The sequence below is a fragment of the Taudactylus pleione genome, unplaced genomic scaffold (genome assembly GCF_031769625.1).
Source record: "Taudactylus pleione unplaced genomic scaffold, aTauple2 ptg000135l, whole genome shotgun sequence".
Classification (NCBI taxonomy): Eukaryota; Metazoa; Chordata; class Amphibia; order Anura; family Myobatrachidae; genus Taudactylus; species Taudactylus pleione.
Window position 1 is genome coordinate 5,978,171 of NW_028284537.1, and position 25,208 is coordinate 6,003,378.

At 46.4% G+C, this 25,208-nt stretch overlaps 1 protein-coding gene across 8 annotated transcripts in view; it reads left to right on the forward strand.

The window, feature by feature from the left end:
- Positions 1-25,208, forward strand: part of MAGI1 (membrane associated guanylate kinase, WW and PDZ domain containing 1) — a 576,221-nt gene that overhangs the window by 524,564 nt on the left and 26,449 nt on the right. For 5 of the 8 annotated variants that reach the window (XM_088473383.1, XM_088473384.1, XM_088473387.1 and 2 more), the window contains 4 exons: positions 8,300-8,391; positions 10,313-10,505; positions 11,514-11,810; positions 16,940-17,143. In XM_088473383.1, coding sequence (XP_088329509.1) covers positions 8,300-8,391; positions 10,313-10,505; positions 11,514-11,810; positions 16,940-17,143 — 786 coding nt within the window. The remainder of the gene's footprint in view (positions 1-8,299; positions 8,392-10,312; positions 10,506-11,513; positions 11,811-16,939; positions 17,144-25,208) is intronic. The other 3 variants (XM_088473386.1, XM_088473389.1, XM_088473385.1) reach the window with 2 other exon arrangements.

Sequence of the window (25,208 nt, forward strand, 5' to 3'; positions counted from 1 at the left end):
ACGGACGCCAGTCTTCGGGGCTGGGGAGCAGTTTCGGGTCCACACTTGTTCCAGGGCAGGTGGACACCGACAGAAGCGGAGCTTCCAATAAATATCTTGGAACTCCGTGCGGTCTTCAATGCTCTCCTGCAGGCACAGCGGTTTCTCCAGGGTCACCCGGTGCAGGTCCAGTCGGACAATGCTACCACCGTGGCCTACATAAACAGGCAAGGAGGAACTCGCAGTCGGGCGGCTCTCGTAGAGGTCTCTCGGATCCTGGTTTGGGCGGAGCGCAATCTTCCGGCCATATCAGCGGTCTTCATCCCGGGAGTGCTAAATTGGGAGGCAGACTTTCTAAGTCGCCAGGACGTTCATCCAGGGGAATGGTCCCTGCACCCGGACGTTTTTCAACTACTGGTGGACAGGTGGGGTCTTCCAGAAATCGACCTCATGGCGTCCCGGCACAACAACAAGTTGCCGGTGTACGGGTCTCGCACAAGAGACGAAGGGGCGTCTCTGGTGGATGCTCTGTCCGTCCGGTGGACGTTCAGGTTCGCATACCTGTTCCCTCCGGTCTCCCTTCTTCCACGGGTAATCCGGAAATTCAAACAGGAAGGAGGGACGCTCCTGTTGATAGCTCCCGCGTGGCCCAGACGGCACTGGTTCTCAGACCTTCAGGGTCTGTCCGTGGACAGTCCTCTGCGGTTGCCGCTACGACCGGACCTTCTGTCTCAGGGTCCTTGTCTTCACCCGGACCTGACTCGGCTGTCTTTGGCGGCGTGGCTGTTGAGACGGCCATGCTGAGGTCCTGGGGGTTTTCCAGCTCTGTGGTGCGTACCATGTTACGAGCTCGGAAACCGTCTTCCGCGAGGATATACCATCGCGTGTGGCATATGTTCTTCCAGTGGTGTCGACCGAGAGGTTATGCACCGCGGGAGTTTCGTCTGTCTCGGATTCTCGCCTTCCTGCAAGCGGGACTAGATCATGGGCTTCGCCTTGCTTCTTTGAAGGTACAGGTTTCGGCCCTATCTGTCTGGTTTCACCGTAGGATTGCTACAATCCCGGATGTGCGCACCTTTATGCAAGGTGTTCTCCGTATTCAGCCGCCCTTTGTTCCACCTGTGGCGCCTTGGGATTTGGCTGTGGTCCTGAGGGCTCTCCAAGGACCGCCGTTTGAACCACTGGGCTCAGTGGATATTAAATGGCTAACAGCTAAGACTGTTTTCCTTCTGGCCGTTGCTTCAGCCAGACGTGTTTCTGAGTTAGGGGCTCTTTCTTGTAGACCCCCTTTCTTGGTTTTTCATGGGAACAGGGCAGTGCTCCGCACTCGGCCCAAGTTTCTTCCCAAAGTTGTTTCCCAGTTTCATGTTAACGAGGAAATAGTTGTTCCGGCCTTTAACTCACCGGGTCTTTCCGTGGGTGAGGCCTCTTTGGATGTTGTGCGGGCCTTAAGGACTTATGTTGACCGCACTTCTTTGTTTAGGAAGTCGGACGCTTTGTTGTCCTCTATGGCTTCTGTAAAAAGGGTTGGCCTGCTTCAAAGCAAACTTTGGCAGCCTGGATCCGTATGGCTATTTCTGAAGCTTATCTTCATGAAGGCCTACCGGTCCCTCCTTCTCTGAAGGCTCATTCCACTAGGTCTGTGGGTCCTTCGTGGGCAGCTCGACGTGGTGCCTCGGCAGTTCAGATCTGCAAGGCTGCTACGTGGTCTTCTGTCCATACCTTCGTGAGGTATTACAGGTTTGACACCTTCGCCTCTCAGGATGCTTCCTTCGGGCGGCGGATTCTCCTTTCTGCACAGGAGCGTCCCCACCCTTAAAGGATACTGCTTTGGGACATCCCCAAGGTATCCTGTGGATACCCTATGGACCCTGAAGTAGAAAATATGAGATATGGTAAGAACTTACCCTTGTTATCTCTATTTCTACGAAGTCCATAGGGTTCCACAGGACTCCCGCCCTGTCGCACCTGTGCTGCAGATGGGCTTTGCTCTGGTCACCGGTTTTCCGTCTCCCTCTGGTGAGAATGTGATTCTTGTATGTGTCCAGATCTTTGTTCTCTCTCTTCCTTCTCCTCCTCCGGCCTATGGCTTGGTAACTAACTGAGGTGCCTTGGCCCGGGGGCGGGGTATAGGAGGGGGACCTAGTGCATCCTGGGAGGCTGAAAGCTTAACTCTTTGGTGCCCTGCGACTGACGTCACACCTATACCCCAAGGTATCCTGTGGAACCCTATGGACTTCGTAGAAATAGAGATAACAAGGGTAAGTTCTTACCATATCTCATATTTTTAATTTAATTGGATTCCCAGCAGCACAGAGTAGGTCAGGAATTAGTGATGTGCTAGTGAGGACAGGGCTGCATAATGGTGTGAGGCAGGGCCATAACTTGGGGTATGCGACCGGTGCTGCTACACAACCCTTGCTTCAGGCAAGCAGGGTGCCTGGAACGGCTCCATGCAGCCAGTATCACTGCGGCAGTGCTGCCCATAGTGTACTTCGGATGCTACAGGCAGACACACTGCCGTGTGTACAGCTGCCCAAGGTGTCTTGAAGAGACTCTGGGCACTGCTGCACTTCTGGGTGCTAGCGGCCCAGCCCCCTATGCACAACGCCATGATGTCATGCAGAAATGGGGGCGGCTGGCATACGGCCTGATTCAGTACGGATCGCATCGCAACCGCGTATGCAGATCGACCGATGGTTGTATGCACTGCATTTTGGATGCGCTGCGATCACACTGCGATTATGGGCGCACATAGGAATCCATCGCAGAGTGAGTAACAGTGATAGGCCGTGAGTGTTCGGGAGTGGTGACGGGGGAGTGGTTGGAAAAACGCTGGGGTGCCTGTCCATTTGAACGCCGTTGCATGGACGTGCATAAATAAGCCACTGCGATTGCATACTCAGCTTGAGTACTCACTACGTGCGATGAGACTTGCAATTTCTGAGACAGGTCAGAGCTGCTGTAATTGTGCTTGACGGGCCGATGTACTTCGATGTTACCAATGTATACGCAGGACTACAAGGTATTATGGATGTGAGAAAGCAGAAGTGGGCGTCTCTATGCTGGCTGTGCGGTGGCAGACATTAGCATATTTTCGCAGATGGATTGCGTGTGATTACGGAGCTGCGATCGCAATTGTGATCTGTGCTGAATCAGGCCCATAGTGTGCTGTTAAGCCCTAGTATGAAGAGAGAATTGGAGGCAGCAGGAAGCCAAAGATTTGTATACTGGAAAGGGCAGGGTCCCCAACTGCACATAGTAGTGATGTGAGGCTCCTGATATCAAACGTACCTTTATGTGAAACAGAGTTGCCGACTTGTAGCTCCCTCCTACCTGGAGGGAGCTGTCGGACATCCTCAGCAGGGGGGCGTGTCCCATCATAAGGGGGCGTGGCCCGGACTATGGCTAGTCAATGGGGGTGGGGCATGGGCGTGACAACGCGATCGCGTCATCGCGGCCCCGCCCCCTCTTCACAATGCCAAGATAAATGGCAGTGTGAAGCAGGGGGCGGGCCATGATGACGCAAATCGCGTCATCGGGCCCCCCGCTGACGGGGATAATACTGTATTCGCGGGGGGAGCGGCGGCGAGCCGGATGGATCACCGGGGACCGGGAGACTTACCTACCTTTCCGGGGGGCTGGGAGCGGCACCCGATTTTTGGGAGGCTCCCGACCAAATCGGGACGGTAGGTAAGTATGATGTGAAACGAAGTCCACTCCAGTTGCTTCAAGTTTATGTTAGTCCTGATTTGGGCCACTTCACTGTATTTAATAATATTCTTTTCTATACACGCTCTTTGTAACTCAACACTTTATTAACATTTGTTGTGTGATTATTTTGGCGGGACAGTCCTGATTCTTGGACCCCAGAAGAGTTGTTTATGGGCGTATCAGGGAGGGGCTACAGCAGACTGGGCGTAGCTTCGTTAACTCTATTTAGCTGACTACATAATATTATTCTATATGAACATCCGTTTTCAGCTGGAAAATGGCTGACTGCAGTGTCTCAGTTGGATTATTGGACAGGAAGTCGGGGGATGCGTCGGAAAATATCACCCTTCATAGCAGTGCTCGAAGTGGTAATTTATAGGTGGGGGTATGGAGATTGAATCCCCCCCCTATGGGCCCCTGCTTCCATTCCATATCACCCCATTGTACTTCTATCCACCCCCCTACACCCCCTCACCCTTCTCCATGCCTGCTCCCCTCTCTCAGACCTTGCTTTTACTGATTCCCTTTCTTTTTCACCCCCTACAATAGTTAGCCTGCCTCTCTCTGTCTGCCCCTCTCTCTAGTCCCTCTCTCACACCCTCCCCTCTCTCTAATTCCCTCTTACCTGCGCTGCTGGAGTGGAGCCACCGGGATCCTCTGGTCTTCTTCACTGCAGTTTACCTGGCGCCGCAATGAGCCAATGAGCAGCTGCAATTTGGCAGCTTCTCATTGGCTGGCGGCTGCGAGCCTTGCGATTGGCTGGCGGCCGCGAGTCCCGCAATTGGCTGGCGGCTGTGAGCCTCGTGATTGGCTGGCAGCCGCACAGTGCGTGGTGCTTACAGTGCAGCCGCGACCAGGTACTTTGTCCCGGCTACATGTCAGCGCCTCCACTGCCGCGATTGAGATGTGTCCCCTGCGGGACACATCTCTACACATTGCTGCCACTGTTTCAGCGCTGGGATCCCATCGCTAGTGCATTCTCTAAAATGAAGTGGGGCCGGGAAGTGGCGGTATGTCATACCGCCGTATACCGCCCCACTTCGACCACTGCTTCATAGTCTTAAAACTTTGTCACAGAAATCTGTAGTTCTGTAATCTCCTGAAAATGTTACTTGTATATTTCTGATTGTTATTAGTAACTATTTTATATAAGCAAAACCTATTGCACAGTATGAGGATTTTCCAATATTACAATCTGGCATCCATCCTGGTGATCAGGTCTCCTGTACAACAGGCCTATCACCTAACCACAAGTAGTATCTTCCCCTTAATTATATTGATTTTTTTTTTGTTTTCTTCCAAGAAAGTTCTTGATATTACATTCTCCACTCGACTCACTTAATGGTATTGACTTGCGGAGACCTCCATACAATCAATAGTAGTGAGAATCTGCTAAGGATCAGACACAGTTTTCCGGTAATTCTCCACTGGGTGCCAAGATGACTTAAGTAATGCAGGATTTTCATTCAGACCATGTTCCTTAGCTCTTCCTCTTTTAAAAAAAAAGAAAATAAAAAAAAAAAAAAAAGAAATATTTTATACTCGTGGAATAATCTATTAAGTATGCACTTTTCATTATTTTATTTTTTTATTATTATTTGTCATTCTTCTACTGTACATTTTAGCTTTATAAACACATTCACAAAAAAAAAACACAAAGGAAACCGTTTGCATAATTGCATGTGGTGGAAGGTGGAATTCTGGGAGGCCTTAGGCACTTGCAGAGGCTCTACTGTACTGTATGTCATTAAAATAAGATGTATAAGTGTAAAAAGCTTGTCACAGTCCCTGTAGACCCACACCCACAAGCACACAAATATGGTGTCACCAGTTAATTAGAATTTATAGTTGATAAAATATTTTTTTGTTATATAAGGGTTGTATCCACCCTTTAAACTAATTTTCCATTTTACATATATTAATTTGCATGAAATTGGCAGCCCAAACCAAATAGCAAAAATGGTTTATTACAGTATGTATTATATGGATTTTTTTTCCTACCTATAAGTACTGTTCTGTACTCTCCAATGAGTCCTAATAATATTAACAGAAATGTTTGCTTGTTTTTTTTTGGTATTTTAAATAAATAAACATGCGCGGATGAATTACAGATATTCTTCCCACCTCAAAGTGTGCCTATACAACAGAGGCAGCCATTTTGTGGGCGGAAGTAACGCTCAACAATCAGCCTATAGATTCATTAAGAACTAATGATATAACTGTGGCAAAAAGCTGTGCTTAGGAACATCTGCCGTCTGGGTTGGGCCCAGGGCCGTATTAACCCATGGCTGGGCCACTACTAGGCATTCAGGTATTTCGGGCCCTGAAGGTGGTCATCACTCGTCAGGGTTTTGGATGTCCATGTGTGTGTGTCGTGGTGGCGTCCCGCACTATGCACTCACTAGTAGGTTGCAGCATCCGTCATTAGGTGTGTGCATTCCGGCTCTTCAATCCAGTTGGCTCCACCCCTATGCTGGGGTATCCTTGCTCTGCACTCAGAGGTGGTTCTCTAGTGGGCGGCCGGAATCCCCACAAGTCCTGCAGTATGTCCTGTCTCTGTGTGTGTGCTGAGGTCTGGAGGAGGTAGAGTGACAGCAGCTGTGATGTCGGCAGTCACGTGTCCTTTCATGGAGGTGTAATAACTCTGATGCTAGTGCGCTATTGGCTTGCTGTCTCCCCCTCCATTGACTCAAAACAAACCTCAGCTGACTATGAGTGTACCTTGCAACTTCTCCTTCATATGCATTTCTGGTGAGGCCCCCATCGTTGTGGGGTGAATTGATTATAATTATTAAAATAGACTATTACTTTGTAAAAAAAAAAATTGTATTTTGGGGGAAGGGGAAGCAGCTTACACTGAAGCAACCATTCCCGATGTTATGTCCCATATTCGGAAATATTTTAAGGAAAAGTAAACTGCGTTGGACCCTAACTGCTGAATAAGAGCCAGAGACGCTCTTCAGTTGTGCTCTGAAGCACCAGATGATTAATGATCGTCACTCAATGGATGAGTTGAGGAGACGCCAGTGAACCACCTGAAATTTACCAGACGCAAAGCTGTTCAATAGTACAATGGAGAAACCCGGCAATTTAATTCATAATGACAAATAAGATAACATTTCAAAACTTGGCAGGAACAGAGTCATCAGTTCACCAGCAATGTACAGAAAAGAGCTTGTTTTATTCATTGTAGGCTAATGATATTTTGTTTTTGTGACTGCTAAATAACGTTTTTAGTAGTGTACGTTGTTAAATAACACAGGACCCATGTTGTATATTACTATATATGGCTGGCCCAACACTATTAATTGGCACGATTGTTTTCTTGTTCTGTTGATTCTTTAGTTCTGTTGATACTATTTCTTCTAGTACCTTCCAAATGGTTTTCCAGAACAGGATATATTGGGGAAAAATAATGGAATATAAAGGGATATATTTTGAACTTGTCAGCGATGCATAGTGAATATGTTTTGCAGAATCCTTGATTTTCACCTTCATGTCACCATAACCTTCATCGCTGGCACATCACCGGAACCAGATTAATGGAACCCCCTTCACGAATAGGACCATTGGCCCATATCTAGCATTGGTTTAGCATTATTTATGCTGTTGAAAAGATTACTGCAAGAAAGCAAAATGAGACTAAGACTAAAGAATTCTTTATGCCTACACAGGGTAAATGCGGCCATTTTGTGTGGGCGGCATGAAAATGGTAGTCTGGTAATTTAGTAGGCATCAACGCCTTGTGAATATTGATTAGGCAATGTGCAGATTCTCAGTGGTGTTACTGGTCTCTAGTACTTCAATAAACTATATTCTCCAGAATATTTGCAGCACGGTGGTAAGCATTGTTGTCTGACAGCACTGAAGACTTGAGTCCGATTCTGCCCAGTGCTCTGTCTGGGTGGAGTTTGTATGTCCTCTTATGTTTGCTCCATTTTCCCCCCACATTCCAAAGACAAAGATGGCAGGTAATTCATACGTGTCGACTTTCTGGCTGTCCCCTCTGGGAGGGGGCATGGCTCGGCAAAGTGGTAGGCTCAAGGGGCATGGCACTGCAAAGCGGGTGGCACCCCAGGCCATGACAGCGCAATTGCGTCAATGTGGCTCCGACCATTGCTACACTTAACATGGGAAGTGGGTGGCTGCGGGCAGGTGTCGAGCAGCCTGTGGGAGACTTGCCCACTTTTTTGGGGTACCCGGGAGGGCCACCCCGAGATAGGGGAGCCTTCTGGACGTTTTGGGAAGGTAGGTAATTGACTTGAAAAAAACAAAGGACCCTGGTGTGGTGTTTTTGTGTGTCCAAGTGTTCGATAACATTGATTGTAAGCTCCACTGGGTCAGAGATTGGTGTGTGTGACTATTCTCTGTAAAATGCTGTGTGATACGATGTACATTATAAAAAGATAAAGTCAGAATTTTAGACAACAAGCCCAGTCAGTCCGGCATTTATAGCCGGCTCCTGAACAGCCATCTCTATCCTCAGGCCCTCACACAGATCTTTCCGCGCAGTGGAGAGCGGTTAAAATTTAATGCCGCGTATTGTTTCGTTCTTTTGTATGCCAAATAATATTGCATTCCTCTTTATGTTCTCTGTTTTCTCAAGTTCCAGATTTTCAAGAGCATGATATCTTTTTATGGAGGAAAGAAACTGGTTTTGGCTTCAGGATTCTCGGCGGGAATGAGCCAGGGGAACCAGTAAGTACTTTGACCACTTTAGGTGACTTTCTATGACGTTGCTGAACCTCTGGTTGCAAAAGCCACCTTATCCGCTCTTTATACATGGCGTCTTTCTGCAGTGCCCACTTGTTTTATGCCATATTCCCCCCCCTACCACTCCACAACGTCTGGTGTATTGGGGTGACTGGCTGCAGTGTCGTTAAATGAAGCACTAGCTGCCATGTCTTGTTAATTGCCGCCCGAGATGCAATGCTCATCTTTCCTCATGCTCGGCACTAGCCTTGCCTGCACATACTCAATTACAGCTGCTAAATAGCATGGTCATATTCAGCATACACAGTGGTAACAAACTGAATTAGCATATGCTATAGGAAGATCAATTCTGGCAACCAGTCTATTACAGAAGTATGGGAGCAATTTTGTTAATTACAGCCCTATTGGTGCTTTATCAAGAAAGGTAATTACTTATATACTGTGTGAATAAGCATTTAAGTACTAGTCAATACATTGGTATGCACAATAAAACAGAATCATTTTTAGTTATAAACCGCTAATTAATTTTATGTCCATTCCAGGTCCCAAGTCACCGACTTTGCTCAATAATTAAACTAACCCTGTTATCAGCAATGTATATGATATTCAAATCTTTTTAATATTGTGTAAGTTCTTGGCAATATCCATTCATTACTTCCCTATGTTTCAATAAATTTGTTCTACAAGGAGTTTTAGCACATATTTGTCTCTTTGTCACGTTTGAAGGTTGCAATAGCAATTTTGTAGCTTAGGTTGCTCAGAAAACGCTGTATGCTGCATTCTAAACGTGTGAGCGGTTTGAAGGTTTTCTGTGTTTTTTTTGTTTTAGTTTTTTTTCAGCTTGAGAATTGTAAGTAGCAGTAAATTTGTTTTCACTTTTAGGAGCATATTTATAAATATTAGCATTTTAGCCCCTATAGTTATAATTTCTTATCATCACTGCATGTCGCGGCAATAAGAAATTAATTATCAAGGCAATGTATCAAACAGCACATGCAGGGACACGGGCCTGCGAAGGGTAAAACGCAAAGTGATCGCTTATACAGCGGCTGACATCATCAAATGACTTAGGGCCTAATTCACTAAGGAACGCAACTGCGAATGCAATAGCGATAACGCACACAGTTCCACTGCGATAGTATGATTCATTGCGATCGCAATGTCGCTGCAATAAAGGACGCCCACTTTACCTTGCACACATCCGTAATGTTTAGTAAGACTGTGAAACCATCGGTAACATGGAGTACCATCGCAGCCTCACGCACACTTGCACAAGCTCTGACCTTACTCAGGAAGTGCTAACTTCCACGCACGCTATCAGGCCTCAGGTTGCGTAGGGCGTCGCAGTGGATAATTTATGCACGCCCCCTTGCAAAGGCGTTAAAATTCACTGGCAGCCTGCATTTCTCCGACCACCCCCTCGTTACCACCCACAAACGACACTTCCTGTCAATCACTCGGCGATGGGTCTGTGTAGTTACTGTGATCGCAGTCCCAATCACAATGGCTAGTTCGCGCACGTGCACTGCGATCCATACGCATGAGCAGTACAGAAACAATCGCCCGATTGCATGCGTATTAGCAACTGCGTTCCATGCTGAATAGGGCCCTTAGTTAGTGGGGTCAACTGCGGTACCCTCTTAATACCTCCTCAGAATCCATCCGTTAAAAGGGTCCTTAAAAATAAGGGGCCCTTAAGCTCCAACAATTGTCTATCTAAAAAGATATTGGGAGAATTTACAGTGACCGTCCTGTTAAGAACGAACACTTATCCCACAGTAACACCATGTTTTGTTTTACAGTCCATCTACTATATACATTCTAAAATAAATCAGAGCTGTTCAAATTGTATTGCTGCTTGATATGTGCCCCCAAAGCTAATGGTCTCCCTGTCTTTTCCCATCAGATATTCATAGGTCATATTGTACCTCTGGGGTCGGCCGATGCAGATGGTCGGCTGAGGTCAGGTGATGAGCTGATCTGCGTGGACGGAACGGCTGTGGTTGGGAAATCCCATCAACTTGTAGTACAACTTATGCAGCAGGCGGCCAAACAAGGTCACGTCAATTTAACCATAAGGCGCAAAGTAGTTTATCCAGGTGGGTCGAAACGATATGTTTCAAATACACTCCGACAGGGCATAACAGTGGGGCAAATGGAGCTACTACTCCAGGCCTCCATATGAAAATAGGCCCATCGTCATAACAGCATGGTGATGACCAACTGCCTAACTGGCCACAAAGTTGACCATACAATCATAAGCATTGTTTTTTGGGGTTTTTTTTATGTATTTACGGAGACATTGAGACTGATATTGTAGGGAGTGTATACACCCACACAGCACTGGCCACACCCACACAGCGCTGGCCATGCCCACACAGCACTACCCACACAGTACAGGCCACACCCACACAGTGCTGGTCACACCCACACAGCACGGGCCACACCCATATTGCACTGCTGAACTGGCCACACCCACACGGCACTGGTCACAGCTATCCCCTTTCTCAATATAGGACTTGAACATTTTCAGGCCGATGTGGACCTTAATCCGGACTTGCACTCCGAGCAGGTGATGTCAGGCAATGATAGGAGGGCTACTGTAATTTTAAGAATCTGAATCTGTTGCAGCGTGTGACATTACATAGGCTTAATTGCAAAAGCACATATTTTTTCCCTTGCAATGAAACTATTTCCTTTGGTTAATTCATAAGCATTAGCAGTGTGTATTGGAAAAGATTTGTATTCTAACTTAAATATGTGATGCCATGCGAGTGGGAGGGGTTCATATCGACAGACAGTCGGCAAGATGCAATTTTTCTTAATTGGATGCACTTTATATCAACTTGTTTCTGCTGCCTAGTCAATGTCACACTGATGTGTTTTATGTTGAATATGGGAGGGGCTTGTTTCTCGAGTACATATAGAAATGCAAATTAACTATGCAAAATAGTTCATGAGCAGGAGTGATAATTCCAGAGGCAAATGGAAATTCCATACTAAAAATTTATTTATCATTTTAGTATTTTGGTCTCTGCTCTTGTATGTGTTGGTGCTTTCCCATCCATATTCAGCCAAGCATTCTACCGTTGTCATTGTCTTTTTAGTTCCCAAAACAGAAAATGATGTCCCTGGTTCACCAGCGTCTTCCCACCATAGCAGCAACCAACCTGCCTCTCTAACGGAGGAGAAACGCACGCCACAAGGCAGCCAGAACTCTCTAAACACCGTCAGCTCCGGCAGCGGCTCCACCAGCGGAATTGGCAGTGGAGGTGGAGGCGGAAGCGGCTTAGTCAGCACTGTGGTTCAGCCTTACGATGTGGAAATTCGCCGTGGCGAAAACGAAGGCTTTGGATTTGTCATTGTGTCGTCCGTCAGCAGGCCGGAAGCTGGAACCACTTTTGGTAAGTGCCGCCAGACTATATCGAACAGTAAATATTCTGTGCGTACAAGGATAAGGCCGTTACTGTCATAAGTTGGTAGTACATGCTAAATAAATAGAGCATAATAAAAAGGAGCACAGAGTGGGGATACAAAGGGCCGTGGATCTGCTTTGGGGGCCCAAGGGTGGTGGTGGTCTATAATGTGGGCCGATGAGATGTCAACTAGTGGCCCACAGATCTGGCCCAGCAATGGCCCCATTCGAGATTATGGGTGGGGGCGAGGGAGTACAGGGACAGTTTAAATGCATGAACCATTGGCTTCCTTATTAGTCTGCGCAGTTGCACGCTCAGACTGCATGTTCTATACAAGCTTTTACTAAGACTGTGTGTGTGTAAGAACAAAGGGCCTGATTCAGAGCCGGACGCAATTAGCGCTCGCTTGTCCTGAAAATAGGGGTGGCTATTCAAATGAACCGTTCGCTGTTTGCGGTCTGTTCACGCCTCTAGGTCTGAACGAGCGAACAAAACTTGCGGTCGTTTTTTGGGAAACTACGCCCCCTGGCCGCTCGCATCCTACGTCATGTCCGCTATTTATTAGATTAATCGAGTACATCGACCAGGGTATGAGCTGCTGGCTATTCTTGTGGTTGGTTTTTGCTATAAAATAACCCAGTGACGTAGTCAATGACGCTGCTGTTTTAATTATGCACACCCATAAAACGCCCGTTTTGACCTTTAAGCACGCCTGCGATCGGATCTCCACTCCCCATTTTCAAGCACCTTCCCCTGTTACCACCCACATACGCCTCTTTCTGTCACTGAAATTATCAGGCATTCGCTATTTTGCGAGCACATGAATTTCGGCCGCACTGACTGGTTCGCGCATGCATATAACGATCCGTACGCATGCGCAGTTGGGCAAACATCGCTCGCAGTGAACGAGCGGCCGCTTACGAGTGGCTCTGAATCAGGCCCAAAGTTCCCTTTAATGCTAATATATTGGTAACCTGGCCGCTCATCAAAAACCAAAACTACTGGTTTTGACTCATCCATGTTGGTTTAGCACAAGTTTAAATTGTTAGGTTTTTTTTTTGTGTAATGCAAATATAAGTTGAAAGATTATGCTATCAGAATGTATTTTCCCTCTGGTTTTATTCCGTTAAGAAGGCAACTGTCACTCAAAGCCCCAGAGGACAGTAAAACTTGTTATTTTTACGAAATCTTCAGCGCAACCGCAGGTTTACGGCTCAGCCCTGGTATTCCGGGAGCAATAAAACCAGCCCTAGAATTCTGTGTGAATAGAAGCCTTAATCAGGATATTCCCTTCCTCCCTAAATAAAATCTATATTAGATCTTGTAACATTTTATTTACATTGTTCTTGAAGACTAAATCAAAGCACATTTCTAATACAGGGTACAAACCGATGTATGCTTTATTATTATAAATATTTTAGACATTGAAAAAGAAAAAAAAACCTGCTGGAAAAAGATCTGTCACAGCGTACAAACCACGGAAGATTAGATCAGTTTGAAATAGATTTAAAATGTGGAGAGGATTTGAGTTAATGTGTATATTGTGGATTTGAATCTGATGCATTATGGTTGCTGTAGTACCATCCTACCATGAACTACCTCCAGAGAGGTCTATGATTCAGCAGAATGAAAGTTCCCCTTATTAGAAACATCCTCCTGGGACAGATGTGTTCTTAGTAAGCTTTGCTGAATGGTGCCAAAGACCCATCACACGCCATGGTATACAGGTCCGTGCCATGTTATCCCCCGTTCTACAAACTGCAACGCATAGCAGGTTGGGTACTACTGATCGACAGTTATCATGCCAACATGATAATATCGACACTGTCAAATTTATGACATTTAACATGCTGATAGTAGCATTTACGACATTTATCATGTCTACATGGATGATATGTCGACATGGTGAACTGTCGACAAAGTCCCTGATGGTCTAGCGGTGTCTTACCTTGTCTCGTCGGTTCCAGCATCGTCTTCCGGATCCCAACGGTCGTGTTAAGATCAGTTCTGGTGGCGATGTCTCAGCAGCGCACCTTCCATTGATAATTAAGCCCCTAGTGCCTAATCCTAACCACCACCTAAGCCTAGCCCCAACCTCCACCCGCAGTCTAACCCTCCAGGCGGCGCCTAAACCTAACCATCTGCATCCTCAGACTGTCGACATTTCACATGGCGACATTTCAGATGTTGATATTCTGTCTGTGCCGACATGATTAGTGTCAATCTTCTGACCGGTTGCCCCGCAAGGTGGCCTTTGTACTTCCTCTGCGAGTTCTCGCAATTTGGCAGCATTGGCATAAGTTTCCTGCTTACGAATCTTCGCAGAAAATAGCAAAACATTTATAACAGAATATTACCAAAAAAGTTGCAAAGAAATTAAGATTAGTCAACGTTGCTGTGTGTCCATAACACCATGAAATTCATTTTGTACTAATAATACAACAATGACAAACAACAATAGACAAAGAACAAATATTTGATAATCTGATAAATTGTTTTGCTATCTTTTGGCTAATTTTGTAAAACGCTATGCGACAAAATACCGCTACTGGCTCGCAAAACCTTAGCACCAGATGGCATCAGTAACGGAGCATACCATCCTGCACCTCTCTCTGGCGCTGAGAGCATAGCTAAGTAAGGACACATCTGTAAATATTGAAATATCCCACGTTTTTATCAAGTGTTAAAATTCTGGTGAGATCCAAGATTCATCCCCTCATTACTTAAAAAGATCTTCCCTCCATCTACTTAAGTTACCTCAGAAAATGTTTGTTTGGACATTTTTTTTTTTATATATGAGTTGCCTGTTATCTGCAGCCATTTTGTCGCCTGAAGCAATATTCCTCCACGTTCAGCCTATCCATTTGCTATGGACCAGTGCTTCATGAATACTGGACACAAACCAACTGATGTCACTGGTGACAATGTGTGTCGATTGGCTGCATTTTTATCAATGTTGGTTCAGACCACAGATCAGCTGCCACCTAGATATGCCGGCAGTAGATGTGCCCTCACCTGTTGCATTTTAGTTGTTGTCTTACTATATAGCTTGGATTAGTCTTAATGGCGAAAAAAACTAATGCAAATATTGCTTTGTGTGGATGCTGTGTAGACCTCTTATTTGTGCATGACTTGCTATCCGCTTCTCTCTGCTCCCTGTGCTCTGTGGGCTTCATGCATACATCCTCTGTTGGCTTTGTTTAATGTTATGGGTTTTTTTTTGTGGTGATTAGACACGGTTTCACCCTGCTTATTTGTGCACTGCTCAGTGTCTGAGGTGAAAGGGGGCAGCTCACTGACTTTTACATGTAGCGACGATCATTACACCCAGCGGTGAAGAGAACATTGGCAAGCACGAATGGGTCATTTGTCTTACTGTAATGCAGGAGTCACTGGGGCTTATTCAGAGGACAAATGAGCAGACCCCAGTGGCTTTCTTTGTGGGAAAAGCAAAGCAAGGATGCCGGTTTATAAAAGGCCGGCCCTGTGCATCACCTGGGGGTGTACTGAAAATAGATTTGGCAAATACATTTCGGCTTAGTACTTTGCTTTTCAGTGCATGAAAAATAGATTTGATCTAATTTTTTTTTGTTATTCCGCTGATATTTTTGTGCATGTGGGATGATGGGCTAGTCTCATCACACACCAAACTATCAATAGGACACTAAGGGTCATAGTTATCAATTATCAGGACTTTTTTTTTATATAAATATGCCCCCAAAATCAATAATACCATCAAAATTACACCAAAGTACAGATAAAGCCTACTAGCATTTCAAGCAACCATTTTGTGGGCTGCACTAGAATTTATGGGAATGAAGCCTATCAAGTGACTAGGAACTAGTGAAATCACCAAGCAGAGCTGCCATGTAAGGGTTTGGGCCCTAGTGCTAAGGTGGGCATGGCTGTGGCATTTGTCGGTGTGGCAATACATGTTGTGAGTCACAGACCCCGCGAGTGCAACATGACTCTGAAGGGGGTATGGCCACTCTATTTTGGGTTGAGTGGCTTTGCCTATGTCAAGCACCATTGTCCGAGCCAGGCTGGGTCGTGGTACCCTGTACAAGGCCACCTTCCCTCTTGGCAGCCCTATCACTGAGGCACAAGGACTTGTTTACGCTTCATACATCACATGATTTCATTGATATTTGATCAACCACAAAATGGCTGCTTCTACTATGTAGGCAGTTGCTACACCATAAGCCAATCTACCAACTTGCTCATAGAGTGGCGATTTAATAGTTTTTTTGGGCAGCGATAATTAATGGGCACCCGTCTTAGCAGTTCAATTAATTTGGGCGCCCATTAATTCTCTCTCTTGTCAGGCCTAAAAGCACTGTGTGCTGCTAAACTCGTTAACACTAATGGGTGTGATGCGAAAAATGCCATATGGGTGCCCGAAAGACAGACTTTTTCTTTGTGCCACTTCAGTAGGCTGTGAGCAGAAATGTGGGTACATGCGGCATTCGCGCTTAATCAGCGTTACAATTGAATTGCTCCGTCAGGCGCCCATCACTTAGAGCAGTGTTGGCTAGCCTTGACACTCCAGCTGTTGTGGAACTATATATCCCAGCATGCCCTGCCACAGTTTTAGCATGCACTAATAGCAAAACTGTAGCAGTGCATGCTGGGTTATGTAGTTCCATAACAGCTGGAGTGTCAAGGTTAGCCAACACTGACTTAGAGCGTCCAAAAAAATTTTTTAATTCCCCCCCATAGAACATGTTCTTTGATCTTTTTGTGAGAAAGGAACTTTTAGGCCACCAGACCCGAAAACACAAGCTGATTTCCTATCCAAATAGCGCTTTTAGCAAATGCAGAGACTGGCAGGACAATACTGTAAGTTATAGCACTTTGCGGTTTAGTTCTCTGTTGTTCTAGAGTCCCCTCAGTGCTCCTTCCATGCCGGGGAGTCAGCAGCTTTACCTTTAAAATTTTTAATATCCTGGTCGCCCACTCGTCTTGCCAATGTTTCCTTCCTCTTCAGCAACACTACTCACCTAATAATGTTTGCTTAATGCATTATTAACCCTAAACCTTCTGTTTTCCTTTCTCAATCCTTCTCTTCTATCCCTTCGATGTCTCGTCACGTTAACAAATATTGTGACATACAAAAGCCGGAAATGCATGTGTGGCCATGCCTCATAAAATAGGTCGGATAATAGAAGGAAGCCCAGCTGACCGGTGCGGGAAGCTCAAGGTGGGGGACCGGATACTGGCCGTTAACGGGTGTTCAATCACCAACAAGTCGCATTCGGACATCGTCAACTTAATCAAAGAAGCTGGAAACACTGTAACTCTACGCATCATTCCTGGGGATGGTAAATTATTATTTTAATTCTGTTATAGTCTCTGTTGATTTTTCTGTTATTTTCGCATCATTTGTATTCCATTATTGCACCTTTGTGCTGTGTTTAGCTGTAACGAATAGACAGGTTAAGCAGGAACGAATGACAAAAACAAAAAACAAACATCACCTCCTTATTGTTTCGGTCATCTACAGTTCGTTCTTTTTGTCCGCAGTTTATTAGCCATTTAGATCCAGGGAAAGTTCACAGCAGTTCAGAGTATTTCAGCACAGATCCCGTAGGAGGCCGTGACCTATCATCTCGTGTGTGTTGTATGTTTTTAGTCAAGACTACATGGGACAGGGACGGTGTCGTGGTGTGAGGAGGGAATTGAGGCAAGTGGAAAGCCACTTGGGGAGATGTAGTGTATCAAACTTTCTACTACGACAGGTGGAGAAATTTCCTGCAGCAACCAATCAGCTTCTAGCTGTCATTTTACAGAATGCACTAGTTAAATAATAGCTAGTAGCTGACTGGTTGCTATGAGACAACTTCTCCATTTCCCCTCTTAAGAAGGTTTAATACACCTCTATTATTGCATATACGATACCTCCCACCCTGAGAGAGAAAGAGTGCAAAGAGCAGCATCCTTCAACTAGTAGCCTATAATTCATGGTGGACCAAACACAACATCCTTTTGAGGAAAAAAATGTCCAACTTCTAAAGCAGCAATGAGAATTCTCCTTTGGGGGAGGAGACATACTATTTTATATTGTTTGCTATTAGCCCTAGGACCTCTGAGTTACCCAGCGCTTCTCACCGTTCGTGTGTGTCTATAACCGATAAAGCTATTTAGTTTTGAAGAGCAAGTAACATGGCTGTCATCACTCATGTTGAGAAGTTCGGTCCACAATACAGATTATTATATCCATATTTATATGAAGGAAAAAGAAATCCTTTATTATATGTTGCTGTACTAAAGATAGTAGTAGCTACTTCTGTAAGAAGGCCATGATGGAAATGGATAGACACTGCCTTGCATGTCCTGTGTTTATTTCTGCGCAATGTGAATTGTGTTGTTGCCTCTGGTAGACCAGGAATGTGACATGCTTGGCTGGGTCCCGATGTTGAAATAAATAGCCAATGTTAACTAGGATATTACCCGAAGACCAATACTTGCCACTACTGTTAGGAGAAAGGTTAGCTTGCTAGAGATTTATCATTTTGTGGCAAAATAAAACTCGGGGCGTTTTTTTCCTTTTGGAAAGGAAATTCACAAATAACCCAAGTCTTTTGCTGGGGATGTGCCCGTCCAATTGGCAGTGAGCAGTCTCCAGATGGGATTGCTAAGAACAGGTGGCAGTTCCAAATTTTTCTTATTCTCAGAAGGAGTGTGCAGCAGTCCTTACATACTAAGTGCCACAAAATTCTTCCTGGTTCCACTGATTTCCTGCTTATTCAATTATTCGATGTCTACATCCTCCCTCAATTAAAGTAATGCACTGAATAGACACTCAAATGACTAGCATCCAATTTATTAGTAACTTGCAACAGTCACAATTTGAGCAAGGTCCCTTTCATATTATAAGGCCCCACAAAATCTTTCTCTTAAATGTTTGTTTCTTCTTCGGTGTCCATGGGGTCCACAGGAATTACCTTGGGGTATGTGGTTGGAGTGATCCAGGCATCAAACAGTTAACAAGCTTCAGCTCCCAGCATGCACTGGGTCCTCCTCCATATATACCCCACCCAGGCTACAGGTAGATAGTTTTTTGTTTGGTGCGCAGGAGTGCACCTTGTTGATAGTGGGACTGCGGCAGCAGTCCCAGACAAGTTTTTTTTTTTCCCTGAATGAGCAGCACAAGCTGAACGGCTTGGCGGCCGGAGGGACGCCTGTGCTGCCCGCTCCGACTACCCCAACCGGCGCCTCAACACCAGTGAGGGAACTGGTGATTTTGGCGGGCCTTGGACTGAGCCCGGGACTGCAACCGGAAACATTGGGGATGCAAGTAAGGGTTCCCCGAGGCCGCTGATGTGGGGAACCATGTGGCAATCCGTTCCTCCGCCGGTGGAGACTCATCGGAGGACGCTGTAGTGAGGAACTACGTGTAAATTGCCTCCAACACTAGACCACCGGGACGTGAGGGATCCTGACAGCTGGGGGTAATAATGGTGGCGTGTGCCGGGTGGATCCATACAGCAGAGGGGAGGTTCGCTCTCCCCGGCGGCCCCTCCCCTGACCAAGACGCTGGTCCAGATTCGAGGTTTCCCGCGTCTTGGTTGCTCCTCCTAGCCTTCCTCTATATGAGTCGGCCAGAGACCACTCTCAGGTGTTCTCGGTGGCTGTGTTCTCAGGAGGTTGGGTCAGTCTCCCTGTATACCTTTCCTACGGTGTTCAGGTTATACAGAGCTCAAATATCCTACTAATCTGCTGTGCTCTCGTAATTGATTAAAGAGCATATTGGAAATATATTTATATATATATATAAATAAAGTCCAAATACTCGGCACTGAGCTGAAGATGTATCAGCTGTCGCCGGTGCCCTCCTTCATAAATAACCGATATATATACAGTTGGCGGCACTCGAGCATAAATATGGAATAAACACACGGAGTTCCCGTATTGGGTCAACGTTTCAATTCACAGTGAATTGAAACGTTGACCCAATACGGGAACTCCATGTGTTTATTCCATATTTATGCTATATCATTGGATTTGACTTATGAACTGCTGTGTTATATTGCCTTTTTTATTATTCAATAGCTGTCAGTTATATACTATCACTGTTGTTTCCCCTCATAAGCTCTCTACTGCAGGTGTGTGGGTGATATGTTATACATTATGTCCAAAGAAACTAAGAAACAGGTGGCTGAAGCCCCTGTGCTAGTATCATGTATGGCCTGTAAAGAGGGGTTATCCACACAGGACTTCATACAAGATGGGTTATTTGGTCACTGTTTTAAAGAATCACCACATCAGTCAAATCTACCAGCCTCTGGGCAGGAACCTCCTTGGGCTTCCTTTTCCCAGATCATGGCGCAGGTTGCAGATCGGTTGGTGGCTCCTAGTTCAGTCCCAATGATGGGGTACCCTATGTTTATGCCCCCTATGCATCTGTCCTGGATGGACGTGTATGCTTGCTCAGGTCAGAGTATGGTTTCATCCTCAGCAGCTTTTCAGCAACCGCTGCAGTCAGCTAGACTGGTACAGCCAAAGACCAGAAGGTGGTCGGCCTCATCCTATCACTCCGTCCAGCCTACAAATTCTGGTACATCGTTTGATGAGTATGGGAATATACAGGGCTCCTCTCAGGAGAGGAGGACCATTTTCCAACAGCAGATGTTCCCTCCCTGATTAGGGCGGTCAAGGCTGTGCTAAACATAGATGATGAAGAGCCAGTACAAAGACAGGCTCCAGTATTCAAATGCCAGAAAGTGGTGAAGGCGGAGTTTCCCAAATCTGAGCACCTCTCAGAACTTATGGGGGAAGCATGGAGTTCTCTGGATAGGAAATTCCATGTTACAAAAAAGGTTGCGGCCTTATACCCCTTTCCGTCAGATCAGTGTGCTAAGTGGGAAAATCCGCCAACTGTAGACGCGTATGTGGCACATCTGGTCAGGAGCGCCACATTGCCCATACCATCTGCATCCTCCTTTAAGTATTCCACAGATAGAAGACGTGAAGCCTGTCTCTAGGCAGTCTTTTCTCTATCAGGAGCTGTTTCTCGCCCGGCCATGGCTACAGCTTGGGTTTCCAAAGCCATTGAGTAATGGATGAAGGCACTGGAAGAGACTCTGCCAGAGACTTCCAGGGAACAGCAGGATATTATCTCCTATGTTAAGGAGACAGTGTCCTATTTGGGAGAGGCAGCATTGGATGCTGGTATATTATTCTCTAAAGCACCAGTGGTCTCAGTTGTGGCTTGCAGAGCCCTTTGGTTAAGGGACTGGAAAGCTGATGTAAGGTTCAAGAAGGCCCTGGAATTCCTTCCGTGTATGGGGGGACATTCTGTTTGGCACAGAAGTGGATAAGATTGTGGCTACGGTGGCAGCCTCTAAGACAGCTGGTCTGCCTTCAGCATTTTCTCTCAGACCCAGGCAGTCGTCCTTTCGGCCACAAGGTAAAGCAAAGGGTTAGCCTTCCTCCAGAACCAGTTCTTGCAGGAAACCGCAACCAGCAAATCCTGGCCAAATAGACGTCTGGTTTCCAGTTCCAAGGATAAACCTACAGCCTGATGGGATGGGCCTCCCCCTGGGGGATCCCAGGGTAGGAGGCCGACTTCTTCAGTATTCGGACACATGGCATCTCACAACAACAGACGCCTGGGATCGAGAGGTGGTCTCTCAAGGGTATGCCCTTACTTTCTGGAGAAGTCCTCCGCAGAGGTTTTTTGCACTACTCCAGCAGTGGAGTCTGAAAAAACTTTGGCTATTCACTCTCTGCTGGTATCAGGAGTGATAATCCAGGTTCCAGTGGATCAGCTGGGAAAGGGTTATTATTCCAACCTGTTTCTAATTCAAAAACCAAATGGATCTTACCGTCCTATTCTGAACCTAAAAGGTCTCAACACATTCATCTGGGCTCCCAGGTTTCGCATGGAAACCCTTAGGTTAATTGTGTTGGCAATGGAACCAGGGGATTTTATGGTGTCTTTGGACATTCAGGATGCATATCTACATGTGCCAATTTCACCGTCCTACCAACGGTTTCTACGGTCCACGGTGCTGCAGAAACATTTCCAATTTCAGGCGCTGCTATTTGGTTTATCAACAGCTCCTCGGGTGTTTACCAAAATTGTGGCAGTAATAACGGCCTGCCTCAGGCGCCAGGGGGTCAGGATACTGCCATACCTGGACGATCTTCTGATACTGGCGCAATATCCACAACTGTTGCAGCATCATCTCAGATTGATGATTGCCTGTCTACATAGATACGGCTGGATCATAAATTGGAAGAAATTATCGCTTCTTCCAGTACAACAGATGGGGCATCTGGGGGGCCCGTTTGGATTCTCTGGTACAGAGAATATATCTGCCAGACAACAAGATTGTGGCCCTTCAATTATGCATACGCAGGTTTCTTTACTACCGGTCAGTATCTGTTCATTTAACAATGCAGGTTCTGGGATCCATGGTGTCCACCTTCGACATGGTGGAATATGCCCAGTTCCACTCCAGACCTTGCAGCGGTTAATCCTCTCACACTTGAACGGGGAGTACCATTCAATCTCTCGCCGGAAGTGCGACTGTCCCTGTAATCGTGGTTACAGACGTTCCGTCTCAACAAGGGTCGTCCATTCTGTATTCCAGGTTGCATGCTCCTCACTACCGATGCCAGCTTCCGCGGATGGGGCGCAGTGACAGGTTGACACACATTTCAGGGAAAATGGATGTCCAGGGAAAGTCTCCTGTCCATAAACATTCTGGAACTGCGAGCGGTATTCAGAGCGCTAGTTCAAGCACAGGAAATACTGAAGGGCAGGCCTGTCCAGGTACAATCGGACAATGCCACTGCAGTAGCCTACTTCAACCATCAGGGGGGCACGCGGAGCCGGGCTGCCATGACAGAGGTGTCAAACATTCTGGTCTGGGCAGAATGTCATCTTCCAGAGATCTTGGCAGTGTTCATACCAGGAGTTCTCAATTGGGAAGTGGACTTCCTAAGTCACCAGGATATACACACCTGAGAGTGGGCTCTTCATCCACAGCTGTTTCAGAGCCTAGTGGAAAGATGGGGTCTTCCCGAAGTAGACATCATGGCCTCAGGTCACAACCACAGGGTCCCCAGGTACGAGTCCAGAACCATGGATCCTGCAGCCAAGTTTGTAGACGCTCTGGCAGTGAAGTGGAACTTCGAACTGGCATATCTGTTTCCTCCATTTTCCCTTCTTCCAAGGGTCATCAGGAAGTTCAAGCAGGAAGGCGGGACAGTAATACTGATAGCCCCGGCTTGGCCCAGACGCCATTGGTTCACCGACCTCCAGAGTCTCTCCATAGACACTCCGTGGCCTCTTCCTCTAAGGCCGGACCTGTTAACACAGGGTTCCTGTCTGCATCCGGACCTTGCCCATCTGTCTTTGACAGTGTGGCTTTTGAGACTTCCGTCCTAAGGGCTAAAGGTTTTTCCACTTCTGTAATTCAGACAATGCTTAGGGCAAGGAGACCTTTCTCTGCCCGCATTTATTACAGAATTTGGCATTCGTATTTTCAGTGGTGTGAACATAAAAAGTATGATCCCCAAGTGTTTAAGGTCTCTTGAGTGCTTTCCTTTCTTCAGGCAGGATTAGATCAGGGTCTCCATCTGGCCACCCTGAGGGTGCACGCATCTGCGCTCTCAGTTTGGTTTCAGCGAAGGATCGCCCCGTTGCCTGATGTTAGAACTTTTTTTCAAGGGGTTCTAATGGTTCAGCCTCCTTTTGTCCCTCCGGTAGCTTTGTGGGATTTGTCTCTGGTTCTCAGGGCTCTGCAGGCTCCCCCATTCGAACCCCTGAAATCCGTAGACCTTAAGTGGTTAACAGCAAAAACTGTATTTCTTCTTGCTATTTCCTCTGCTAGAAAGGGTCTCTGATTTAGCAGCCCTTTCTTTTCGCTCTCCTTTTTTGGTGTTCCATCAGGATAGAGCTGTTCTTCGTACAAGGGCGGGTTACCTGCCTAGGGTTGTATCCCGGTTCCATGTGAATGAAGAAATTGTGGTTCCAGCCTCCCAGTCTTCAGGCCTCTCTGTGGGTGAAGCTTCTTTGGATGTTGTATGCGCGCTACGTATTTATGTGGATCGCACCAACTCTCTTAGGAAGACATTCTTTATTTGTGTTGTATGGCTGTCATAAGCGTGGCTGGCAAGCCAACAAACAGACTCTGGCCAGATGGCTTTGCATGACAATTTCTCAAGCATACACACAAGCTGATCTCTCTGTTCCAAAAACAGTGACAGCACATTCTACTCGATCTGTGGGACCATCATGGGCGGTTCGTTGTGGTGCCTCTGCTGAACAGTTGTGCAAGGCAGCCACGTGGTCTTCTGTCCACACCTTTGTCAAATTCTATGCATTTGACACATTTGCCTCTCCGGATGCTTCCTTTGGGCGTCAGATTCTTCTTCTACTGAGACACAGGAGCGTCCACACCCTTGGACCCTATGGACCCTGAAGAAGAAAATAAAAGTTATGGTATAACATACCTTTGTTAACTCTTTTTCTTCAAGGTCCATAGGGTCCACAGGACACCCACCTTAACGCACCTGTGTTATTGGGTAATCTTTCTTTTGTATTTCTGTGATTCCCTCTTTGGAGAGAGAGAGGTTCTAGAGTACAAGGGTCCTTTCGTCTCACCTTTCTCCTTCTCCTGCTTTGGGCTTGGTAACAAACTATCTACCTGCATCCTGGTAGCTGAAGCTTGTTAACTGTTTGGTGCCTGGATCACTCCAACCACATACCCCAAGGTAATTCCTGTGGAACTTATGGACCTCGAAGAAAAAGTTAACAAAGGTATGTTATACCATAACTCTTATTTTTGCCAAAATCTCATCACTGCTCAAAGTGACACCTGAGATACTGTAGGTAGATGGGGTTCACATTAATAGTCTAAGAGTCTTGCAAGTGTCTTTTCTTATGTAATATAGCCGCTGTTGTCCGCTACTTTGCCCACGATGAAATCGCTTCTGCCAACATTTTTTTTTATTTGAGGTGTTCTAGTTATATTGCTTTGCATTGTTGCGGGAGTAGCCCACGTGCTATACAGACTGGTAGCAGCAGCCTTCACCCAGCACTCACACCAATGTCACTGTGTGCCCTGTGCACAGACTGCTATGTAACCTCTCCTATTCACCCACCACTCACACCAATGTCACTGTGTGCCCTGTGCACAGACTGCTATGTAACCTCTCCTCTTCACCCACCACTCACACCAATGTCACTGTGTGCCCTGTGCACAGACTGCTATGTAACCTATCCTATTCACCCACCACTCACACCAATGTCACTGTGTACCCTGTGCACAGACTGCTATGTAACCTCTCCTATTCACCCACCACTCACACCAATGTCACTGTGTGCCCTGTGCACAGACTGCTATGTATCCTATCCTATTCACCCACCACTCA